Source organism: Typha latifolia, chromosome 6 (genome assembly GCF_019914945.1).
Source record: "Typha latifolia isolate L0001 chromosome 6, TyphaL0001v2, whole genome shotgun sequence".
In the NCBI taxonomy this organism is placed as follows: Eukaryota; Viridiplantae; Streptophyta; class Magnoliopsida; order Poales; family Typhaceae; genus Typha; species Typha latifolia.
In genome coordinates, this window is record NC_133091.1 from 12,998,280 (window position 1) to 13,020,976 (window position 22,697).

A 22,697-nucleotide genomic window follows, 5' to 3' on the forward strand; every position below is an offset into this window, starting at 1 on the left:
TACCTTATTCAAGTAGCCAATTCATATTGCGGAAGGTGTTTATTTCAATCTGCAATGCCATGTATACAGTGAATCGATGAATCAGACGGCATATACCACAGAAAGCTCTATGATGTAAATCCTAAACTGAATAGTCTTAGTTAGTGTCATTTGAGGGAGAATCTCGGTCATTGCAGAGTTATTTTAAGGGTTAATTATACCTCTACTACTGGAACTATAGCCTTTCTTTTCACATAATTTTTGTAGGATTACATTTGTACTTTGGCCTAAACTCAGTTGAACGCTCTTATATTTATTTTCTATCACGACGTCATTAACATGATATTTGAAATTATTAAAATATTTTTATTAATTTTTGTTAGTTAATAATCTATGGAGAAGAAAGATTTTTGTTTAAATAACATCTCTTCCTTATTTCTACATTTTGATCAGATGTGAGTATTTATCCTTAGGTTATATGTGATGAAAGAGTGAAATTTTAGTCCATAAACCTAGTTTCACTTCGATCATAAGTCTAATTTTGTAATAAAAAAAAGTCATAAATATGAAGGGTTAAGTGATGAAGTACATGAGGTATAATTCTGATCTACTTAACTACTTAATATCTTCTAAGTATTACCGGGCACCAGCAAGTAACCATTTTATTTTTACTTTTTTTTTTTTTTTTTGGTTTCTTCGAACTAAGGGCAAAACATTAATCACTTAATTTGTATATAACAAAAAAATCTAATAAATAATTAATAGAAGGATATTTTAAAGGAGGATTTATATAATTAAGGAGTTAATGTATCATAAAATAAAGGGGTTAATGTATCACAAGAAATTTATATAAAAAATAGTCAATAGTAAAAAGTTTTATCCAACTAAGATTTGTGTGAAGGTCTTAAGGGTTATCATATCTCAAGACGAGGAGTCGAGCTTAAAACAACTCACATCGATCATTCGTAAGAATATCGTGTATCCCACTCATTTGGTGATCACTCGTTTGATATCATTCTAGGAAAAACCTTTTTTGAGTTTGAGAAAGCTTTGGTTGCATAACATTCTTTACTCTTGTCATGATACCAGCGTATGAACTCCCCCACGCTTAACCAACTAAACCCACACACGCCTACTTAATTGCTTCGCATGACCCACAAATTAAACAAATAATTCTTTCTCCCAAGCTTTAATTTAATATCGTTATGGTTATCCTAAGAAAGAGGGGATTTTAGTTTAGTAAAAGTATACGTAAAAATTGATATAAATTTGAATTCCGGTTCCAGGCGAGTCGAGGCAGGAACCTCGAGAGTCGAGACCCCGTGACCAGGAGCGTAGGATAGATAATAAGACCAAAAAAGAAATACAAATTACTCGCGGTAACCGGAGCTCACCAATTCACCGCGAACCAAAAGGTAACATCACATTGACCCAAAAAGCGACGAAGAGCTCACCTTTCCCGACGAAAAAAAATCCAAAAGAAAGAGGCCAAGTACACATTAGAAACAGAAGAAGAGGTGATGCCGACGGTCGTGGGATCCGCCTCAGGTGACGAGATATATCGGCACGTTCCTCGCACCTGCGCCGCCGTCGCCGTCGACGAGGTTGAGGCCGCGCAAGCTGAGGTAAGGCAACCCCTCCACCCCCACCTCCGCGGCCGCGAGCGGCCCCGAGTTGGACCGGCACGACGCAGCCGCCATACAGCTCGCCTCCGTCACGTACAGCGGTCCGGACACCGTTCCGCAAGGGTAGCCGCAGCGACGGCCCCTAGCGTCACCGCGCCGGGCGTGGGCGTCGGGCTTGGCCCGCTTCCAGAAGAGGAGGGCGGATCCCGCGGTCTTCCACCACCGGTGGCGCTTCTTGGACTTGGCGGCATCCTTGGAGATCGGCTTCTGGAGCTTGAGGTGGAGCGAATCCAGAGGCGGAGGACGGGACTCGCAACGCTTGCTCTGCCTCCTCGCCTCCTCCAGAACCTAGGGAGGGGCAGAACGGGAACGATCTCGATTGAAGTTTGATCTGGGGAGGTATTTCGGGAAGGGATCAGGAGTGGATAAGCTTACCTGGAAGTAGTCGATCTGGGGATCGAAGCCGTAGTCGCTGTAGTGGTGAGGCTCCGGGAAGGGGAAGATTGGGGATTTGGTGCTCATCCTCTCCTTTTTTTTCCCTAAAATGGGAAGTTTCTTCTATTTTTTTGTTTAGGAGAAGAGGGAGAGAGAGGGAAGTGGGCTTCGACTTCGAGAGGTTAGAGGTGGTTTTCTTAACGTTACAGCGATACGGCGTGAATCGGGAAAAGGGGCTGGTTTTCCGGTTAATTGCGGGAATGCCATCATTGGGGTTAACGCGATCCCGCACCCGCAGGAGTGGTCTGGCGTGGTCTGAATGACCAGTTTGTTTTGGTAGTTAAGATACGGGGAAACGCGATTTGTTTTGGTAGTTAAGATATGGGGAAACGCGAAGGGGGGCACTCCTTATCTGCACGTTTTCAGAGGCAGATGAACGGTCCAGATTGTATCATCACTGATCGCTAGCGGAGCCCTTTGAATTGCTTGAGCCGTTGTACTTTTATTTGTTGTTGTTTTAAAAGAACAGGAAATTTTTTGAATTATATTAGAAGAGATGAAGAATGTACAAAATAGATTTTATTTTATTTTTAAATTATAGAATTCAAAGAAAGCAGCAAAAGATAAATTGCTCGTAGCAGTGAACAAAAGTCTCCACTTCCTCCAATTATCACATAAAGCTCAGGATAAAACCAATAAAAGAGTAAAAGCAGTGAGGCCTATTTTTTCCCGCTAAAAATTTTAATAAATAAATCCTCAACTCATTACCGTCTTCAATCAGGCTCCAAATCTCTAAATCTATATTTCGGGGCTATGATTCATAGCTAGCTTCAAAAATTTTTGGAGCCCTACTAAAAAATTTAGAGCCCGATTTTATATATTTTCAGATTTTTTTTAATTTTAATTTTGTCTTTTAAATATTTAATCAAATAATTTTAATTTTATCTATATTCTTTATTAAATAATCTGAATAGTTAAAATGAGTATATAATTAGTTTTACTAATCAGTTTTTAATAAAAATAATATCTTTCTCATCAAGATCTTTAAAATAAGTTAAATATTAAATTATCTTTGCGTTAATTTAAATTTTAAAATTTTAAAATGTATTAAAATACATAATAAAATATTTTTTATTATTTAAAATTGATATGTCCTAAAATTATACAGATAATAACTTAAAATTATTTTCAAATATAATACTAAATATTAAAATACATTAAATATTTAAAAACCTGGACATTAACGAAATTAGTAATTTAAAATTATTTCTGAAACTATTAAATATTAGTCTTATTTTAAAAATCTTAATGAGAGTTTTCTAATTATATATTCTTATTAAAAAATAATAACACTAAGATGACCTATTAAGTAATATAAATATATATATTATTACTTTTCTTATAACTATAGAGCCCGGTGCAATAGAGTGCACCGGACTCTCAGCTGAAGCCAAGTAAAACAAAGTGGTGCGAGACTTATTTGATATATTCTTAGTCGACACCTCTCCTGTAGGAAAACTTTCTTTTCTTTTCACAGTACTTCTTCACGCGCAAGGCTGCATGGGAACGATCGAGTACGTCCACTTATGAGGAGCTGAGGGATGGCGTCCTCCTCCTTGTGAGTTGTGGCCGGTCGAAGAATACTCTAATATATAAACACTAATCTCCAGTACTTACTTATGAGAAGGCGATGCTCTCGTGACTCCAGGAATCTTACGCCAATGTTAACAGAAACGTATCCGCTCTACTCCATTGCCCGTGACTTATCCATCCAAAACTTTCTCATAAAAATATTAATTGATGGATCTCTTTTAAAGTACGACACTAGTAATTGTTGCCCGCTGTCTCATGCATATATAACTTAAATCGATACCCGTAAATGTTGAAATTATTATTTTGTAAATTTTTTATAGTATAGCTTATGAGCCACGACGATTGGCCGTTCCTTCACCCTTTTGCCGGTATCATTTTGTTCCCACTTAGGCTTGTGAAGATATGTCCTCACTTCACAGGGTCACGTGGGAGTGGCCTTAAATGTATATTAATTTCTTCTGTACTTACTCATGTCCCCATGGTTACTACGATGAGGACATAATATAGAGATATCGGTGGGAACTGAGAAAGTTTTTTCTTATTATTTATGATTCCAAAAGCTAGATATTGATCGGATAAAAGAGTTACTTATGCTTTACTAAATTTTTAACCAATATAATGAACTGTCTAGTCTATGCTTCAAATTATGTGCGTCGTCGAGCCATCAATCGAATCAAGGTTGGAGTATGATTCATGACTGACTTAGGTTATGAAAAAGATATCCGACAACTCTACTAAATTTAGTTAGTCTGAGAAAGTTTTGCTAATGGGCCGGGCCAGATATGGCACTTAATGCCACGGTTCGAGCATAATATGGACTCTTTGCTTCAGTCCGAGCATTGGGCGGCTTGTACAATCCTTAATGAGATCTTCCCGAGAGAAATTATGCAAGAGATTTACGTAGTACAATCGCTTGTGCGCATTAAATTTTTAGCGTGGTCTTGGCTGTGTCTTTGGGAGGATTAATCCTAAGAATTATGGACTTTTAATGTCCAAGGTGGCATTTTGTAGTAGAATAATTTCCAAACTTAATTTAGCCATACTTATATCTTAAACCCCCATTAGTTGGGGGCATGTGAGCCCTTAAAATGATTGATCTGCCGAGGTGTTAATTAAGATATATAAATTAACATGGCAACAAACCATCAGGTCCTTCATCGAAACTGCGGAGTTATTTCTCAGAAGCCTCGCTAAACAAGCGTTACAAAATACAAACTCTTTATTATTGCGAGACGAACGAAACTGATGCAGCAGAGGGTTGTAGGGAATCTGGTCTGCAAATTAAAACTCCAGATAACAGTGTTCGATGGAGCGCGACACCGCCTGTTGTTTGCTCGAAATTTCTCGGAAGACTTCCGACTCGCAACTTTCCAAATAAAACCCCGTAGGAAACTTCCTCTTTACACCCAGATCCAATGGGGTCAATAAAAAAATAAGAAAGCCCACTGCTTCTCAAACCGCTCCATGTCGCATACTTCACGCACGCCGCCCGTGTTCCCCACTTCCGTGGGGACCATCACCATTCCATCCATCTCCCCATCCATGCAAATTCCCAACTCTAACCCCCCCCTTCTACGGCACCTACCCGGTTGTTTCAAATAACACCCTCTATTTTATCTTTATTAGTACTTATATTCTGCACTTTTATAGTTTAATGGTTTTGAGAAGTGGTTAGTAAAGTCTTTTTTTTTATTGAATAATTTTGACATTAGATTTTAATGAAAGTGGATAATTATGGTAATTATTGAGTAAAATTGTTGCTTGTTATAGTAGATAAGAAAATATAAAATAAATCAAAAATTAAGAAAATTAGATATTTTTAGAGAAGCGGAGAAATTTACTTTATTAAAACTCTATAAAGTGGTACCACTCTATAAAATTATCACTTTCTTTTTCTACTTCATAACAACTAACTAAACTGATAAACATAAAATATTATGTTTTGATTGATAGAAAATAAAAAGAGAAAAATATAACTTTTTGAAACTTCATCGATTTATATTTATAATATCTTGATAAATAAATAGGAGTCCTCAAACTATCTAATATCTCTAATATTTGTCTCTTCTTCCTCCCTTACAATGAGAGTGATACTTTCTAATTATCTATATATTATTATATTATTATATTATTATAATTAATTATTTTAATATTTATCAAATACTAATGTCTTAATTACTCACTATAAAATGAACTTACGATAAACTTTTATTATTTTATTTTCTTCACTTCTTATCAAATTAACACACCCCTAATATTACTATATTTAAATGTGTTTTTTAAGCAAGAAAAGATAAGGATCGGAATATCAGATTATAAAGGTCTGAAAACCATATGGTAAATAAAAAAAAGAATCGAAAATGCAGAGCACTATTTGTAAATCTCTCAAAAATCATGAGAAATTTTCCTACAGCAGTATTTTTTTCCATGATTTTTTGTGATTTAAAACTTGTATTCGCAGCATTTGAAGAACTACACTTTACTTTCTCTCTAATTAGAAAAAAAAATCACATGAACTCGACCAAACGTAATTCTTTTTAGAAAGGGTAAGGTTGCATTTATTTCTGATGCTATTTGGTCAAACATGGTAGGTCAAAGGTCACTAATAAGTAACTGAGTAAGGCATGTTGGCAAGTCAAGTTTGGAAGAAAACTCTGAGATCATAAAATCAATAAATGTAAAGGTGTTATGCGAAAATTTCCAAGATAATTACGCGAGCGTTGGACGAGTGCATTTTGGTAATTTGAGGCACAAGAACGATAAGGCTACTCGGCCACCTCGGCTACGTTAAGAGCGCGTATCCGTATCCGTCCTGCTGCTTTATATAACTCGAATCCGCCCCCGTTTCCCAGACCGTCAACATTTGAAAGCAGAGGAAGAAGAAGAAGAAGAAGAAGAAGAAGAAGAAGAAGACTTACATGGATTCCAAGGGCGGCGCTGATCTGAACCCGGGCGATGGTGATGGTGGCGGCGCCACCGTTGCTCCGCCGCCGGGTTACGCCCTCAGCGGAAAGATCATGCTTATCGTCATCGTCGTCCTATTCGCCTCCGTCCTCCTCATCCTCTTCATCCACCTCTACCTCCGGTGGCGCCTCTTCCGCAGCCGCCGCTCCTCCTTCCGCCGTCGCCAACTTGTCTTCGCCGGCGAGGGCTCAACCCCTCCTACCGCCTCCCGCGGCGTCGATCCTAAGGTGATCCGATCTCTCCCGGTGCTGGTCATCTCCGACTCCTCCGCCGCCAGTGACGACGCCGCCGTGGCGGAGTGCGCCGTCTGCCTGAGCGAGTTCGAGGCGGGGGAGAAGGTGCGCGGACTCCCGCGGTGTGGTCACCGCTTCCATATCGATTGCATAGACATGTGGTTCCACTCCCACGCCACTTGCCCCCTCTGCCGCGCCACCGTCGAGGCAGCGCCGGCGCCGGAGCAGCGACCCGCAGCACCATTGCCGGTTCCGGCGACGGAGAGCGCCGTCACCGCCGGAATCTTGGAGGGGAGCGGGCCGTCGTCGGCGTTGGATATCGATGGCGGAGAGCTCGGGATCGAGGTACCGATGCGGAGGGGATCGGAGGAGGAAGAGGTAGGGTTAAGGTTAGGGTTGGGACTGGGGTTGGGGTCACCGGCGGTGAAGTCACCGGGGAGCCGGTTACTTCTCCTGAGGAGGCTTGTGAGTGGTAGGGATTTGAGAGTTAATCGAGGAAGCGAGCCGGATCTGGAAAGAGGGGAGGAGGTGGCGCCGGTGCCGGTGGTAGTGGTGGTTGTGTAGATCTGGGAGGAAAAGGACACGTGGCGGAATCGCAGACGTGGATTTGGTCTGATTTAGAAGCTTGTATAGATTCTTTTGTAGTTGTCTTATACTGTTGATACTTGATATATATCGTTTTAAGACGATATAGAAAAGATTTTTATCTTAAATCTACGGGTCGTCATCCAACTTGTTTGTCTAAACGAGACCTTTTTTAAAAGAATTTTTTTTAATAATTGTGGTCTTAAAAATAGAAAATTTCATGGTTAACAATAAGTTAATTTGCGTGTTAATACAAGAGGTTAAACCGTCGAGAAAACGCAAAGAAAACAAAACAAATTAGTGAGGGTGAGAAAGAGATAGAGAAAAATAAATGAATTGCTTTAGATGAGGAGGAAAACTTAAAAAAAAAAGGAAGAAGAAAAATAGCCCGAGGCTTTAGGGGAGAGAGAAGATATTGAAATCTCTATGAATCCCTACGATGACATACTAAACACTTACAAACACTTTAAAGTATTTTATTAGTTGGATAATGCGACACATGCACAATTTATAGAATATTTAAAAGTTAAATTTATTTTTCTGGCCGCCCAAGTGCCTGAACTTTTAATAATTATATATATATATATATATATTAAAATTTAATATTATTTGTATATGTATATAAATTTAATAATTTACATTGCATATTTATTCACTAAAACTAGATTAAGAAATTTTGTTTTTAGCACTTATTTGAAATATACTTGTTCCTAACTTGTGAATTTTGGCGGAAGTTGGTTGAACTAGAATGTTTTATTTTTTGGGGCACATTTATTTATGGTCTGTTGGAAGTTGGAACAACTTGATAGGATTATTTCGCTTAGCTAACAAGATAGCTATGTTATGTTGTTTTACACTTTTAACATGCTCACTATCCCTTTTTCCATTAGAACGTATACCAAATTGTTTATCTATATAGGATATAGATACGGGATAGCATACGACTCGAATTCATATCCAAAACATTTATAGAGTATACAAAATAAAAATAATTAATTTTAATATTTGGATACGGGATAGCTGGATAGTGGATACTTTAGGGATACGTTTTGGGTCGGGCGGGTTTTATTTTATAAACACTAACCCGTTCGTACCCGTTAACCCATTATCCGCCTTCCCATTTCGTTCTCCCTTTCTCTATAATAGATTCATGCCCTACCCGCCCGCCTCTGTCGTTCTCCCCCTCTGTCGTTCTCCCCCTCTCTCGACACTCGACAACGACGACGCCGTTCTCCTCCTCTCTCTCGACACTCGACAGTAACGAGCCGAAGACGACGCCGGTCTTCCTCTCTCACTCTCTGACGCTGGTATTTCTTTTCCCTCTTATCGTGTCTTTTTTTTTCTCAGTTTTTCCTCAATTTCTTCTCTGAATTTTCTTCATCTGATTTCTTCCACTTTCCACTTTCCACTTTCCGCTTCTCAATTCTGTTTTCAGATTTTTCTTTTCTTTTTTTCCTCAGTTTTTCTCCCTTGTTCTCTAAATTAGTTTTTTTCTCTGAAATTGCGCAGATTTTCTTCTCAAATATTCTGCATTTTGGTGGATTTACTTTATAAGCTTTAGTGCTATGAGCCTATGAGTTGCTCATGTTAAATGCAATGATATCTACTACTCTTATTTTGGTGCGTTAATTGTTGAATGTTGATGTATTCTTTGTCTAGTTGTCTTATATCTATTACTTTCATTTATGCTATTAAATGCTTATGTAGATAATTGATATATTGAAATATTGATATATTGAATGCAATGTTGTGTGTAGCTTGTCACTAGAATATAAATTTTTTTTTGCACATAAACATGTATCGTTGTCATTAGAATATAATTGTTTTATATATAATTTATTTATTTTCGTATCCTAGAGGTATCTTATTCTGTTTTTTGAGAATTTGCTGTATCCCTGTATCCATATCCCGTATCCGGGCTTCATAGATAAGGATCTTTGGTTATAACCATTGTTATTTTCTCTGTCAGGTTTCATTGGTGTATCACACTTCTACAGAAAATGTCTCGTAAAGGATTAATGGAGCAGGACCTAAGCAAGCTCGACGTGACAAAGCTACATCCTTTGTCACCAGAAGTTATTTCCCGCCAGGCCACGATTAATATTGGTAAATTCACTTTTTTGTACAATAATTATTTATCTTATTTCTGTCTAAGAGCATTATATCCATTTCTGAACTTTCTTGTGACTTGTCATTTGCCAGAGATTTCAAAATGTTAAGTAAGAATTTGCCTGATTTCGATACCAGAGTATAAAAAATATTGGAAGCCATTTATGACTGATGCTAAAAAAGGATCCCACATTTTATCCGTGATGGTAATTTGAGAAACATTAGGAGGCCAAAATAGCGCTTATTCAGGATAATGACAATCTAATTCTTATCAAGTAAATATGCTCATTTTTTTTCTGTTATTTTTTATAATACCGATGTGCTAGCTCTCCAAATATGATATGCGTATACCTATGCTTTGCCTAGATGTCCACTCTGTATTTTTAACAATGTTACTTAGTAGAAATGCAGTAGTTTATTTTTATTGATTTAATGTGAAATTAACTTCTGTAGCTATACTTCTATCTGTTTATTTCCAAACTGTCCTGGTTTCTAGGCCTTTGCCTAGGCACCCGCCTAGCGCTTGTGTATTAGATGTCCCTTTGCCCACCCGTCTATCACTTATAGTCTTTTATAATATGCTGCAAGATGAACTATTGCAAAGGATATGTTTAATTTTTTTTAATGTTATTAAGTACATTTTTCTACTAATGGGCAGCCCCAAAGGCCCAAAGATAACATTTACATGTAATGGGGGAGTCATAGGGGTAAAAACGGGTAGGGTTAACTCCAACCCGATCCGCTCTCCGACCCGATTCGGATAAAATTTTTTTATCCGATTTGGATACGGATTCAAATATGGATAAAATTTTTGAAAAAAATTCGGATACGGATTCGGATACGGGTCAGATATATTTTTCAAATTCGGATATGGATATCGGATATCCGTTTACTCGCATGTTTTTTTTTTTTAAATGATTTACAGTTTTTAGTTTGCTTATTTAAATAGGAAATATTAATATTATTACTAATAATACGTTATATATTATTTATAGAGATTAATTTCTCTAATTTTCTAAATTTGACATACAAAAAAATTATTTGTCGTAAAACTCTTAATAATTTTGTGTTAATTATATCTAAATAAAATATTATAATTATTTTAAATTCAATCAATATCCCCGATCCTCTATCAGAAAATTATCCGTATCCGTTTAATTAGGATATAGTTTTAAATTTTGCTATCCGTCCAATATTTGTATCCGAATTCGTATCTGGACTAAAAATATGGATCCGGATATGGGTTGAGCACTATCCGATCCGTTTTCACTCCTAGGGAGTCATGTTGTCAAATCATATAAAGTTATTAGTTTTAGGCTACTTTTATCATGTTTAGTTTCTTTAGATGCCATTCTGTAGTGATTTCCAACAGTCCAACAACTTGTATCATGATTCATTTTTTTGAGTGAGTGAACAGTTGGTAAAACTATTTAATACTATTCTTCTAACATCTATCGTGAAGCAGATATTTTTGTGATTCCTTTGATTCACTGTATTTTCTTTATTTATAGGTACCATTGGTCATGTGGCCCATGGGAAATCAACTGTCGTGAAAGCAATATCTGGTGTTCAGGTATTATTTGAATTTAGATCTATATTGTTTCCAAACTTTTGATGCCTTTTCTAACCACTTAAGCCTGCTTTTGCTTTGTACATATCTGTGTCTTTGACAATTTTTTTTTAAAGTTTCTGTTAGGTGCATGATAATGCTTCATACGTAAGTGGTTTAGCGAGATTAATGAACAAAGTGCTTCTTTTATATTAGCTTTCTTCTGTTACATGCATCCATTTACAACCAGTAGGATGCAGTTATGAAGGTAGTATCATGTTCACAGAAGAGTTCAATATGTCTCGGTATTGCCTAGGTTCTCTACAAGGATTAGAATGGAGGGGAAGATCTAAGGAGCCGTTTGGTTCCATGTGTTTCAAGATGGAGCATCTTTAATATTAAATGAGAAATCAATATAAACAAAAGTCTTATGTCTTTCCTCTTTTTATCCTATTAAAAGTTGAGAAAATGCATTTTAACATCCACTTAAATGAAGTGGATGTCAAGATGTTGCAGGTAAGCCCATCTTAGCCCTTGGAAAGGATATTTCATACGATCTGTAATTTAAAACTGGCTCGTATATTATACTTTATATGTGTAGAGGCAATTTTTCCAGATACATAAAGCCAAACGACCTATAAAGTCATTAGAATTTTCTAGGAAAGGATTTGGAAATTTATAGTGGTCGTAACAACAGATGTAGCCCTTGGAAGGATTTAGTGGCTAACACATCAATTTTAGGTTAAGAAACTTCTTGTTCTTTCAGGATATTTGATCTTGTTTAACCTCATTTTCTGGACTTTTACCTTCTTGCTTCTGGTCCTATCTTCTTATAAATTGCCAAATAAATCTACATATGAACATGTCTTCCTGCTATTATAAGTATTAAGTATCACATTTTCTCCAGATGAAATGTTTTAAGATATCTTTACAGCTATTTGCTACAATGTTTCTCCTTGAAAATAAGTCTTCTCCTAGTGGATAAATTCTAGTTACTTAGTAAAACCAATCTGAAAGGCGAAAGCGATGAAATTTTTTGATGTTGTTAACTTCCGTCAATTATAATTTACTGTATACATGGAGAATAACATAATTATTTGCAGCCTGTCACTCCATTTTATTTATAAGATCATGTATATTTGGATATATTACTGTTCTATTAGATCATTATCTGAACAACATTTTTGTATTTTATTGAATCTTCTTTCTTGTTGCAGACTGTTCGCTTTAAAAATGAGTTGGAGCGTAATATTACTATAAAGTTGGGTTACGCCAACGCAAAGATATATAAATGTGAAGATGATAGATGCCCCCGACCTATGTGCTACAAGTATGATAATCTATCATAGCAAATGATTCTTTTTTTCTTCTTATGATATTCAAGTTCGCTGCAATAGTCAGTTTCTGTTGGTTTTTTTACCTTTTAGAGGCAGAAGATAAGTGCCTACCATCCCACTATGGTGCTGTTGTTAACCCCTTGCAGTTCTACAGGCTTTTAACATTATTAGATGCACTCATAACAATGTTACAATGTTTTATCATTATCTTATTCTCAGTTATTATGTATCACATTCTGTATCATACTCTGGATAATATTTAGGAGAACTATATGTGTGACACCTCTTTTCAGAAGTGTATTCTCCATGTGTCTACCACATATTATACCATGAAGACATCTATAAAGGGACACCATGGATATCCTTCTTTTATATGGTATGGTTCCGTCTCTCCAGGAGTGCAGATAAGCCTATATTTGGACTCACTATAATTGTATCAGAGGAATTAAAGAGTCCTTTTATGACTGGCTCGCACTTTTTGTAGGATGATTTTTTTTAGAATAGTGTCATGACTGTAGGTTGATATGCTACAAAGCACAGACTATATTTCTATGAAATGTTTTGTTTCAGTCCATACTCCATAGCTAGCAATATGGTACTGACTAAAATTTTGTGGATTCACTTTCGAGGGTTGCTTTATCACTTTTGACAATCTTGATGACTATGCAGGGCTTATGGTAGTGGAAAAGAAGATAGTCCTCTTTGTGATGTCCCAGGGTTTGAAAATACAAGAATGAAGCTATTAAGACATGTTTCCTTTGTTGACTGTCCGGTATGATGCTTTATCTCTATGATCATCATCTTTTTACTTATAAGAATTTCTTTGGTATTTAAATGTGGGATATCAGCCCATATATTGGCAACTCTAGCTTTAGGGACAGCCCAGTTTACATGCTTAACAAAGCCTGTATATTTTTCTCGAAAGAGGAAAATATTGAGAGGAAGATGGCTCATTTTGATATCAAATTAGTGAAAGTAGTAGCTTTTGTTGCTATATCCAAGATGCTATATCCAAGTTTTGGCCTTTTAGTTCAAATATGCAGCTAGTGCATAATTCTGATATGGTAGGTCATATTTTGAAATGGGTTGTCCTGTAGGATAAATTGATTTAACCTTAACTTTTTAAACATAATATTTAACCCAAATATCCTTCATACACAATTGTCATCTTATGTCGATGGATATATGTCATTTTATTGACATAGAAGGATATGATTATGATGGTTATAATGTTCTTTCATTCTTGTATCTCTGATTCTCCATATGAAGCATCAGTTGTAACATCAGCCATGGAATTCCTGCTCATTGACCTTCCGTTTGTGTGTCCTATATTATTGATGTTGGTCCTATGTTTTCCCATTATGAGCCTGTATATGGAATTGAAATTTTTTTGGGGGCAAGTTAGGAAGCATTAGAAACCTTGGTGGTTGCCGAAGGATCGGACACCTGGATGCATCTCATTATTAATAATAGATCCGAAGTCCATGTGGCATAGATTTATTAGCGTTCCATTCTCCTTTCCTGACGTAAGTGGCTGTATTAGTAGGGTCACGACATTCTTATGGCTACAATGCTAAATGGAGCTGCTATCATGGATGGAGCACTGCTGCTAATAGCTGGAAATGAAAGCTGCCCCCAGCCTCAGACATCTGAGCATCTGGCAGCTGTTGAAATCATGCGTCTCCAACACATTATCATACTACAAAATAAGATTGATCTTATTCAGGAAAGTGCAGCAATTAACCAACATGAAGCAATCCAGAAGTTTATCCAGGTCAGTATTCTTTGCTGAGCGGTCCTTAGTTGTAGACATCAATAGTATTTTACCTCATTTCTAACTCGGTGGGTTGCATGGACAGGGCACAATAGCTGACGGGGCTCCTGTGGTGCCAATATCTGCTCAACTGAAATATAATATTGATGTTGTCTGCGAATATATTGTTAAGAAAATCCCTATTCCTGAAAGAAATTTTATTTCACCTCCGAGCATGATCGTCATTCGTTCTTTTGATGTGAATAAGCCTGGTTCTGAAGTTGATGAAATAAAGGGTGGTGTTGCAGGTGGAAGCATCCTTAGGGTATGTAGATCATGTGGATTTTCTTTTTTATCTGCATGCATAGTTCAAAGCTATGTACCCAATGATTGTCCTGCCTGCTTCCTTTGTAAATGCAGTTTTTCTGTATACAAGCTTACAGATACTTGGGTTATGCTTTCATTACATGTTAGTTTTTTCTTGTAATTCCACATTGAATATTGTCTAACTAAACCAGTTTTTTTTCCGAGAAACCTGTGGGTCATATCCATTCTTTTTTCCCTCTATAAATTAGTCGAAAATTCTTGCAGTTGTTATCTATTGGTTTCACCGTGGTGAAATAGCTAAAAACGCCAATTTTCTGTGCAGGGAGTTTTAAAGGTGAACCAGTTCATTGAAGTCCGGCCTGGCATCGTTACCAAAGATGAGAGTGGCAACATAAAGTGCACACCAATATATTCGAGGATAGTTTCACTATATGCTGAGCAAAATGAGCTCCAGTTTGCAGTACCTGGAGGGCTTATTGGGGTAGGGACTACAATGGATCCCACATTGACACGTGCTGATAGGCTTGTGGGTCAGGTCCTTGGGGAAGTTGGAACTTTGCCAGATGTTTTCGTGGAGCTCGAGGTTTGCTATCTCTTAAATGATTTTCACGTTGCATAATAGGGAATTAAGGATTAGAGTAGGAAAATTCAGCCCCTTCATTGATTGCCATTATGATAATCTTTTCCAAAAATATGAATTCGTTGTAGTACAACTCAAGGTAGGAAGGCCAAGAATTCCTGTTTCTCAGGGCTGGTCGTTTCATGCAATCCTATGGAAAACGGATTCAAATATTTCGACTAAAGATCCAGTAATTTAAGGACAAATAATGTTGCACTTCCGGTTCTTGCAACCCAGGAGTAACCCCATCAAATATTCCTTTAGATAAGGAAAAGGTGAAATATTTTGGCTTTTATTTATGTACATTAAGTTACCATATTATAGCACTCAGATTGCATATTGGTGACCGAGAGCGATCTAATGGTTTACTTACTACATGGTCTTGATGTTGGTCTTTTAGGATTTGACAGGTGGGTGCTCATTTTGTCAGTCAACCTTATGAATCTTTAACTCATTTTACGTATATGCAAATGCAAATTGCGTTTTAAAAGTTTGTCCTAAAGCTAGAGTCTAGTTATCCAATTTAAAATACTTTCTTTCTGTTCTGGTAGTTTTAACTCCTATTCATAATGGATTAAAGAGGAATAGTACGAAGGGGAGAACAAGGGATCATCCCTGCGATAAGAGCAAATTTTGCCTATCTAGTTGGTTCTACAATAATAAACATTATTTCGACATTACCCTAAGTTCTTAGCTTTTGAGTTTACAGGTGAACTTCTTCCTTCTCCGGAGGCTTCTGGGTGTGAGAACAAAGGGCACTGAGAAGCAAGGGAAGGTCTCGAAGCTGACAAAGGCTGAGATCCTAATGCTTAACATAGGATCCATGTCGACCGGGGCTCGGGTGGTCGCCGTGAAGAACGATCTTGCAAAGCTGCAGCTTACTGCACCAGTCTGCACGAGTAAAGGCGAGAAGGTTGCACTCAGTCGACGAGTCGAGAAGCATTGGCGCCTCATTGGTTGGGGCCAGATCCAAGCTGGTGTTACTCTGGAAGTCCCCCCCTGCCCAATCTAAATCCCATAAATCAAAAGACACCCTTAAAAACACGGTATCATAGACAAAAGAGACTTGCGAGTGATCAATGTGGGAAGGTAGAGAATTTCTTGGAACAATCTTTCTCAAGTGGCGAAGAAAACTTTTGAACTTACTGTCCTTCAACTTCTTTCTTTGGGCATGGAGGGTCATTTTTGGTGACATCTTGGAAATGATATGCTCTAATTTATGATTATCTTTTAATGCATCTCTTATTCTTGCTACAATTGCCTTTACACGCAAAGGCCAATAATAAATGATTAACATATACATCTTATTCTTCCCAAATCCCCCTCTAATCTAATCCAATCCACTTGAATAAGGCACCCCAGTTTGCGGCAACCAGTTATCCCCAAAGACAAAGCTCGTCACCGTATAGTTAGCCACATCTGCCCCATTAGTAATTACGTGGTACCCAGGCCACGTAACTCTGTGACTAGTATCCGACCCAGAACCACTGTTGCCATACTCCGCATAGTACAACGTACTCAATGCAAAATCCCCATCCCAAGGCATCCACCCCACCGGATCGATCAAATCATCCATAAAAGATTGCATGATAATCGTCCTCGAATAGTTCTTCCATGGCCTACCGAGGTACGTGACGGTGGACCCCTCGCTTTGGGCTAGGTCGGGCGCGGCCAGGATGTTGCAATCTTGGATCGAGGTGCCCGTGTTCTGGTTCGGGTCGATTCGCCCCTGGGCCGTGATCGTGTTGCTCTGGCCCTTCATGGGGAGCCGTGAGTAGATGCTGCAGTTCTGGAACACCACCGCCGCGTTGCCGAATATGTAGTCTACGGTGCCGTATATGTCGCATTCCCGGTAGAACTGGCGCATGGAGTGGGTGTAGAGGGTGTCTTGGTATCCTTCGAAGCTGCAGCTGTAGAAGGTGGATAAGTCGGCGCCGTTTCGGAGGGCCACTGCTTGGTGCTTCGCGGGGCCTGCCGTGTTCTGGATTGTCATATTTATCCCTACGAAGCCTTGACCAACCACAGCTGTGGGAATACATTTAAATGGATATCTTGTTAGTTATAATATACAAATTTTGTTTTTAAATTTATTAAACTAATTAAAGTGCCTATTTTTTTTTTTATAATTGGTTGTTTGACTATCTTACCTCATGTCAAATTTTTTTTTCTGGATGGTAGAATATTAATTAATCAGCACTACAAATGCTCCACAAGTGGTCGACACCGTTGAAATGATGTAAGATATTAATTAAGTGATGGCGACTTCATAACAAAACAGCTAGAGGACCATTGTTGACTAAATAAATATTTCAAAATTTCTTTTATTTATTTTATTGTCTTTCTTACCCTACCATAGGTATATCCGTATATGTAATTTTTAATACCTCTCCCAAATTAATTTTAACTTAACAATAACTATACCTTAAATAATTATATGTATATAGTAGGATGTGAATAGTAATAATAAAGTCAAAACATAGGGTGTTTATTAATAATAAACGAGATTAATTAAGCTAAACTTACCGAAGGTGGCCGAGTTGAAGGTGGTCCAGCCATCGACGAAGTTATGGCTACCAGTGATCACAGTTTGGTTGATCCCTTCCCCGATCATCATAAGATATTTCTTATTCTTGGGAATAACGACGTATTCTTGATAAACCCCACTATCCACGTATATCAAGTAGTATCCACTGCTCCCATCCAAGTTATTCGGCGCCGCCGCTATGGCGTCTCCTATAGTCGTATAATTCCCACTCCCATCTTGGCTAACCACAACAATGTCGTTAACCATGACGGCATCCGAGTCCTGGAGAAGCTTCCTCCCACTCTTCCTCTCAAATAGCTCCCTCTTTGCCTTCTCCATTCTTAGAGGCAACTCTTTGCCTTCGTGGAATAGTAGGCTTCTCCTCATGGGGATTCTTGAGGAGGTGAAACCTTTGTGGGTCTTTGGCTTCTTGGCTTTTGGCACCCAGGCTTTGTTGAAGAGAGCAAGGGAGACGCTATAAAGCTTGGTGCTGTTGGAGATGGGTAAGTAGAGGCCGTTCTTTACCGACCAAGCAGACGCGGCGGCTTGGAGGCCGTCGAGGCACGTCTGCTGGTTAGTGACGAGGGCGGAGAGGAGGGTTTGGGCCTTGTCGGCCTGAGGGTCGAGAAGGGTAGTGGTCGAGTTCAATGCAGCGCTCGTGGAGGTTAAGAAATCTATGTTGAGACTCGACAGAAGCTGGCAGTCTTGGAGGGCGGCGACCGCGGCTGGCGATAGGGTTGAGCGGCGCGCCAGGTAGCGGTTGACGAGGGTGAGGAATTTGCCGGCGTTGGCGAGGGATTTGGCGAGGGAGAAGCGGCCGTAGAAGTAGAGGTTTTGGGAGCCGCGGGGTGGGAGAACTGACTTGCAAAAGGTGGGGTCGAGGGTGGCGTTGCATGCGGTGGCGGGGGGCACAGGGGACGACGGCGGGGTGTCGGAGAGGGTGGGAGTGAAGAAGAGGGTGCAGAAGAGGAGAAGGAGAGTAATGGTGGTGGAATTCATACTTGGCTAACTACTAATTAAGATAGAGATCTTGTGTTTGTGAGGAGTAAAACTTAAAAAGAGGTGGCAAGTATTTATAGGGGTTACGAGGGCTTCATGGTCATATAATTTTTTCCACAATCTTGTCTGTGGAAGTCAACAAGTCAACGGAAATGAGAAAGAAACACGTAAAAGCGCGTGGAAAAATAACCATCCTAATCACCTCTAGAAATTATTACTTGTGAAAATATCTATTATAGTAATCTAATCTCCTTTGGAAGAACTCTTTAAGACTTGTGTGGTTTAGAGATATACAATATCTACTGCAATCGTTAGGCAGTAGGGCTGCTGGAGTAGTTGTCTCTTTGAAGTTTGGTGGCTAGCAATAGTTATCTGATTGATATTTTGGCAAGTTGACATGAGCAGCCAACTATTCCACGACTGTGTTCTCGATCTTTTGGCAATATTTAGATGGATTGCTTGCTAGAATCTGCGTTTCAATTTGACTTCTTCTACTATATAGTTTGGCTCCAGTCATCCAGTGTGCCGCTTTGACTGGAGAGCTTGGATTCTTTAATGCCATTAATTCTCTTGGGGAGAAGAGGAATTTATTACTGCCATATTTATCTAATTTGGACTAAAACTAGAGATAATGGCAACGCAACTACGTATAACTAACTTTAAATACACCTTCTTGAGTAATATATATAGTAATCTATCATGCATCAAGCTTAGGAGATTCTTATAACATGGATGCATATGGGTAAAAACGAGAACATGATACTAGACTAAGATAAATGCACTCCACTTATGGATCTAACTTAATAGTTAATATACATGCTTCCTGATTACATCTATTCCTCTAATAAAGAGAGTAAGTTTTTTTTTTTTTTTAAACAAAAACTAAGTACGCTGTTTAGGATGTAACTTAATATAAAAAAGACAATATTTGACCACCGACGTTAGTGAGTCAGTCTAGCCATGCGAGAGCAAAGTCAAATCAAACACTGCTTGAACTAAGGAAGGCGTATGATAGATGTATGATGAAATGCTAAACCGGAAGCAAACCCTGGCCGTATTGTCTTTATTTAAAATGCTCACCTTTTGACTTTGATGCACTAAACACAGCCTACCATGGCTGCCAGATCTGGATTTAAGTCTTTGAAATTTAGAATAAAACGTCCTATCTTAATTAACATTTCATGTGGGACCCATTTGGTTCCAATGAAATTTCGCCAAACATCTCTAAAATAGGGTCATGTTACTCATGTATGAAAAGACCCTATTTTTAATTACTCATGTATGAAACGTCCAATAGGACAGATAAAAGATAAATAATTCAAAATGTAAATTAGATAAGATTAGGCGAGGTTTGAACTCTAATACTGTGCTAGCTAAATATATAAGACTGTGGTGCAGCTCCAATTGGTTTGGATTAGTCCATGCTCATGTATCGATCTCACGCATTTATTGGTTTTGTTCCGACTATATCTTTGCACTTGATGCGCCGATGCATATCTGATAATTTGTTAATCTCCGTCTTGTTGCCTTGTTAGATAACTAGTTAATGCGATGATAAGATTAATAGGATTTACAATCCAAAAATCCAATATTTTCATAACTTTTTATTCTATATATTCAAATGTTTAAACAACCACATTCACTCTCTTAAATCTACTTCTTCATCATCACCTCCAAAGTCTTTTCTACAAAGTCTCTTTCCATGCTTCATTTCCTATAAAAATACTAAACAGCACTAGCTACCAAATTGCCAGCAGATCATTCTTCTTCTAGGCTCCTAACTCATTAATCAAAACCATCAAAGATCTTTCAAGTCACACCAAAGACCCCATACATGCATAGGAGTATATTCCAAATCAATATAAGATGGAGTTCTGCTAATTGGGTCAAAATCTAGAGGTGGGTGCATGAATGGTACTTAAAATTATTGGATGCTTGACGCGGTTTGAGGAAAAAGAGAAGGATTGGTGAGAGAGAGAGAGAGAGAGAGAGAGGAAGAGGTGGTGTTTGGAATTATATGTTTATGTTTGGTAGTTCATGACTTTGTAGGTCTTTTGGGTACAACAAGACAATAAAATTTGACTCTAGAATTAATGTAAGATGAGTTGCCAAACCTTGGAATTGGATGCAGACCATCCAAGCATTTAAATTGGTTAGAAATGGAGGAAAGAATTTGATTTGAGCTTATAGTCTATAGATGAAACAATTAGGCTAATTATTCTAAGAAATCAGTTATAATATGCTCAAATTACGTGCACGTAGCACTACCATGAAAATTTATTAAATATTGACCTTAATCTCATTATGTAATGTAAAGTTGAATGAGGCTAATACTCTTCCCTGGACCGGCCCAAAATCTTCATTTAAGGCCCAATAAGGAGGGGCTCCATTGACCACTCCACTTAGGCCCATTATTAGTGTTAATCTAAGTTTAGGAAATCCCCATTGAAATTATTGCAGTTTTAACATAAAGATCTTTTCTAAGTTTTATACAATGGAAAACAAAAACAAAAAGGAAGACTTCTTAAAAACAATTTATGCTTTATCTTTATAATAAAAAAAAAATCTAGAGTTAAAAATAATCCTTTACTTAAAATTAAATACCTAAATTACTCTTTATTTAATTTTACAACCTGTTCTCATTTTTACGTTTATTTTAAGGATGTGTTCAATTGTTAGGAAGCAAGAAAAAATTTAGAAGTCCACCACTCTCTAACATTTGGATAAAGCTTCTTAATTTTACCTCATTTCGAGACATCATATAATTATTTATCTTTACCAAACATTTTCATATCTTACTTAAACACCAATGAAACATACATAATTCACGATAACGTCAAAGTATTTACTTACTGGGCATAAAAGGACAAATGGATTAGTAATTAAATTAAAGCTTCCAAGAATGCAATTAATTACTAAGATATTCTACGTGTCCACATTAACTTTGAGAAGAACTTTTTAAAAAGAGCCAGAAAGTACAACTACTATATATCCAAATCATCCTTTTAGTACAACAAATAAATACAAAATTTGGAACACCCAGCTTTTTACTCCCACATCTCGTCTGTTTCCTTGTCTAATTTCACGATTAAAAAAATTAAAGCGTTTGATGTCGGTGATCCGTGAGTGCGTGTGACCTCCAGTTGTAACGCGTCTTTGGATTATATATATATATAATAAAAAAAGAGAGCATAAATATATTTATATATAATAATAATAATAATAATAATAATCCATAATTTCCGAAGGCCAATATAGAGGGAGAAAATAAAAGGAGGTGGATATAAAGTCAAACAGGGGAGGAGTACACGTAGATCTAGGAGTCCCCAGTCCCCACACGGTGAACTCTTGTATATAATCCAATGAATAGTTGCCAAAGAAATTTAATTTAGTATTGGAAAGACCAACATACCACGTTCTCGTTGGCGTACCTTTTATTTTGGCATGGATGACTCGAGAGCTCTCAGGTTTTGTCTACGAAAAGGTGAAGCCAAGGCAGCCATGTTTGGTTTCGAACACCTACTACTCTCTCTCTCTCTCTCTCTCTCTCTCTCTCTCTCTCTCTCTCTCTCTCTCTCTCTCTCTCTCTCTCTCTCTCTCTCTCTCTCTCTTTCTTTCTTTCTGTCTGTCAGGATTAGTAATCAGTTGCCCTGAATGATGCCAATTGTTAAAAAGTACTTTGTCTCTGCTCTTTCTCTGGTTTTTTTTAATCTATGAGCTTGACACTAAATATGGGCAAAAGATCAAATTCTTGAGTCAGTTTAGATTTTACAGTAAGTTGACTAGTCTAGACTTCAAATCATGCGAGAACTTTACTTTAAACATAATGTTACTGAGATATGCTCTGAGCAGTTGCACCATCAAGCTGCTCTTTTCGCTACCTGCATCGTCGAGTTATTAACCAAGTCGAGTCGTTGAACCAAACTACTAAATAATTTTTTTCACAATAATTATTTAGAATTAGAGTCGCTCTAAATAGAGTGACTATCAAAATCTATAAGAGTTGGTTGGATCCCTACTCCTAATTTTAAACTTATTTTTTTTTCTTCTTCATGAATTTATTAAA

At 37.7% G+C, this 22,697-nt stretch overlaps 4 protein-coding genes across 5 annotated transcripts; 2 read left to right on the plus strand and 2 right to left on the minus strand.

Moving 5' to 3' along the window:
- Nucleotides 1-1,243: 1,243 nt before the first annotated feature.
- Nucleotides 1,244-2,217, minus strand: LOC140790906 (uncharacterized). The gene is made up of 2 exons (XM_073141220.1): nucleotides 2,040-2,217; nucleotides 1,244-1,952 (listed from the first exon to the last, which is right to left on the minus strand). Exons 1-2 carry the CDS (start codon nucleotides 2,124-2,126, stop codon nucleotides 1,524-1,526), a joined length of 516 nt encoding a protein of 171 aa, XP_072997321.1. The 5' UTR covers nucleotides 2,127-2,217; the 3' UTR covers nucleotides 1,244-1,523.
- A 3,962-nt stretch (nucleotides 2,218-6,179) lies between these two features.
- LOC140790470 (RING-H2 finger protein ATL2) lies at nucleotides 6,180-7,543 on the plus strand. Its single transcript, XM_073140585.1, has one exon. The coding sequence runs from the start codon at nucleotides 6,551-6,553 to the stop codon at nucleotides 7,391-7,393; it is 843 nt and encodes a 280-aa protein (XP_072996686.1). The 5' UTR covers nucleotides 6,180-6,550; the 3' UTR covers nucleotides 7,394-7,543.
- A 1,021-nt stretch (nucleotides 7,544-8,564) lies between these two features.
- LOC140790594 (eukaryotic translation initiation factor 2 subunit gamma-like) lies at nucleotides 8,565-16,343 on the plus strand. Of its 2 annotated transcripts, none has more exons than XM_073140732.1 (9): nucleotides 8,565-8,721; nucleotides 9,384-9,520; nucleotides 11,035-11,096; nucleotides 12,290-12,402; nucleotides 13,079-13,181; nucleotides 13,956-14,183; nucleotides 14,269-14,487; nucleotides 14,812-15,072; nucleotides 15,818-16,343. In XM_073140732.1, exons 2-9 carry the CDS (start codon nucleotides 9,415-9,417, stop codon nucleotides 16,118-16,120), a joined length of 1,395 nt encoding a protein of 464 aa, XP_072996833.1. In that variant the 5' UTR covers nucleotides 8,565-8,721; nucleotides 9,384-9,414; the 3' UTR covers nucleotides 16,121-16,343. The 2 variants fall into 2 exon arrangements, with proteins under 2 accessions (XP_072996833.1, XP_072996832.1); XM_073140731.1 differs by lacking the exon at nucleotides 8,565-8,721 and adding an exon at nucleotides 8,895-9,034.
- LOC140790593 (pectinesterase) lies at nucleotides 16,320-18,679 on the minus strand. Its single transcript, XM_073140729.1, has 2 exons — nucleotides 17,632-18,679; nucleotides 16,320-17,133 (listed from the first exon to the last, which is right to left on the minus strand). Exons 1-2 carry the CDS (start codon nucleotides 18,629-18,631, stop codon nucleotides 16,439-16,441), a joined length of 1,695 nt encoding a protein of 564 aa, XP_072996830.1. The 5' UTR covers nucleotides 18,632-18,679; the 3' UTR covers nucleotides 16,320-16,438.
- Nucleotides 18,680-22,697: the final 4,018 nt, after the last annotated feature.

Excerpts from the sequence above, each read along its gene's own strand:
- LOC140790594 (XM_073140732.1), top strand. The coding sequence starts at position 9,415 with ATGTCTCGTAAAGGATTAATGGAGCAGGACCTAAGCAAGCTCGACGTG. Across the intron at positions 11,097-12,289 it reads AAGCAATATCTGGTGTTCAG|ACTGTTCGCTTTAAAAATGA; the intron begins GTATTATTTGAA and ends TTCTTGTTGCAG. Across the intron at positions 14,488-14,811 it reads CAGGTGGAAGCATCCTTAGG|GGAGTTTTAAAGGTGAACCA; the intron begins GTATGTAGATCA and ends TTTTCTGTGCAG.
- LOC140790593 (XM_073140729.1), bottom strand. The coding sequence starts at position 18,631 with ATGAATTCCACCACCATTACTCTCCTTCTCCTCTTCTGCACCCTCTTC. Across the intron at positions 17,134-17,631 it reads CTTCAACTCGGCCACCTTCG|CTGTGGTTGGTCAAGGCTTC; the intron begins GTAAGTTTAGCT and ends GTATTCCCACAG.
- LOC140790470 (XM_073140585.1), top strand. The coding sequence starts at position 6,551 with ATGGATTCCAAGGGCGGCGCTGATCTGAACCCGGGCGATGGTGATGGT.
- LOC140790906 (XM_073141220.1), bottom strand. The coding sequence starts at position 2,126 with ATGAGCACCAAATCCCCAATCTTCCCCTTCCCGGAGCCTCACCACTAC. Across the intron at positions 1,953-2,039 it reads CCCAGATCGACTACTTCCAG|GTTCTGGAGGAGGCGAGGAG; the intron begins GTAAGCTTATCC and ends GCCCCTCCCTAG.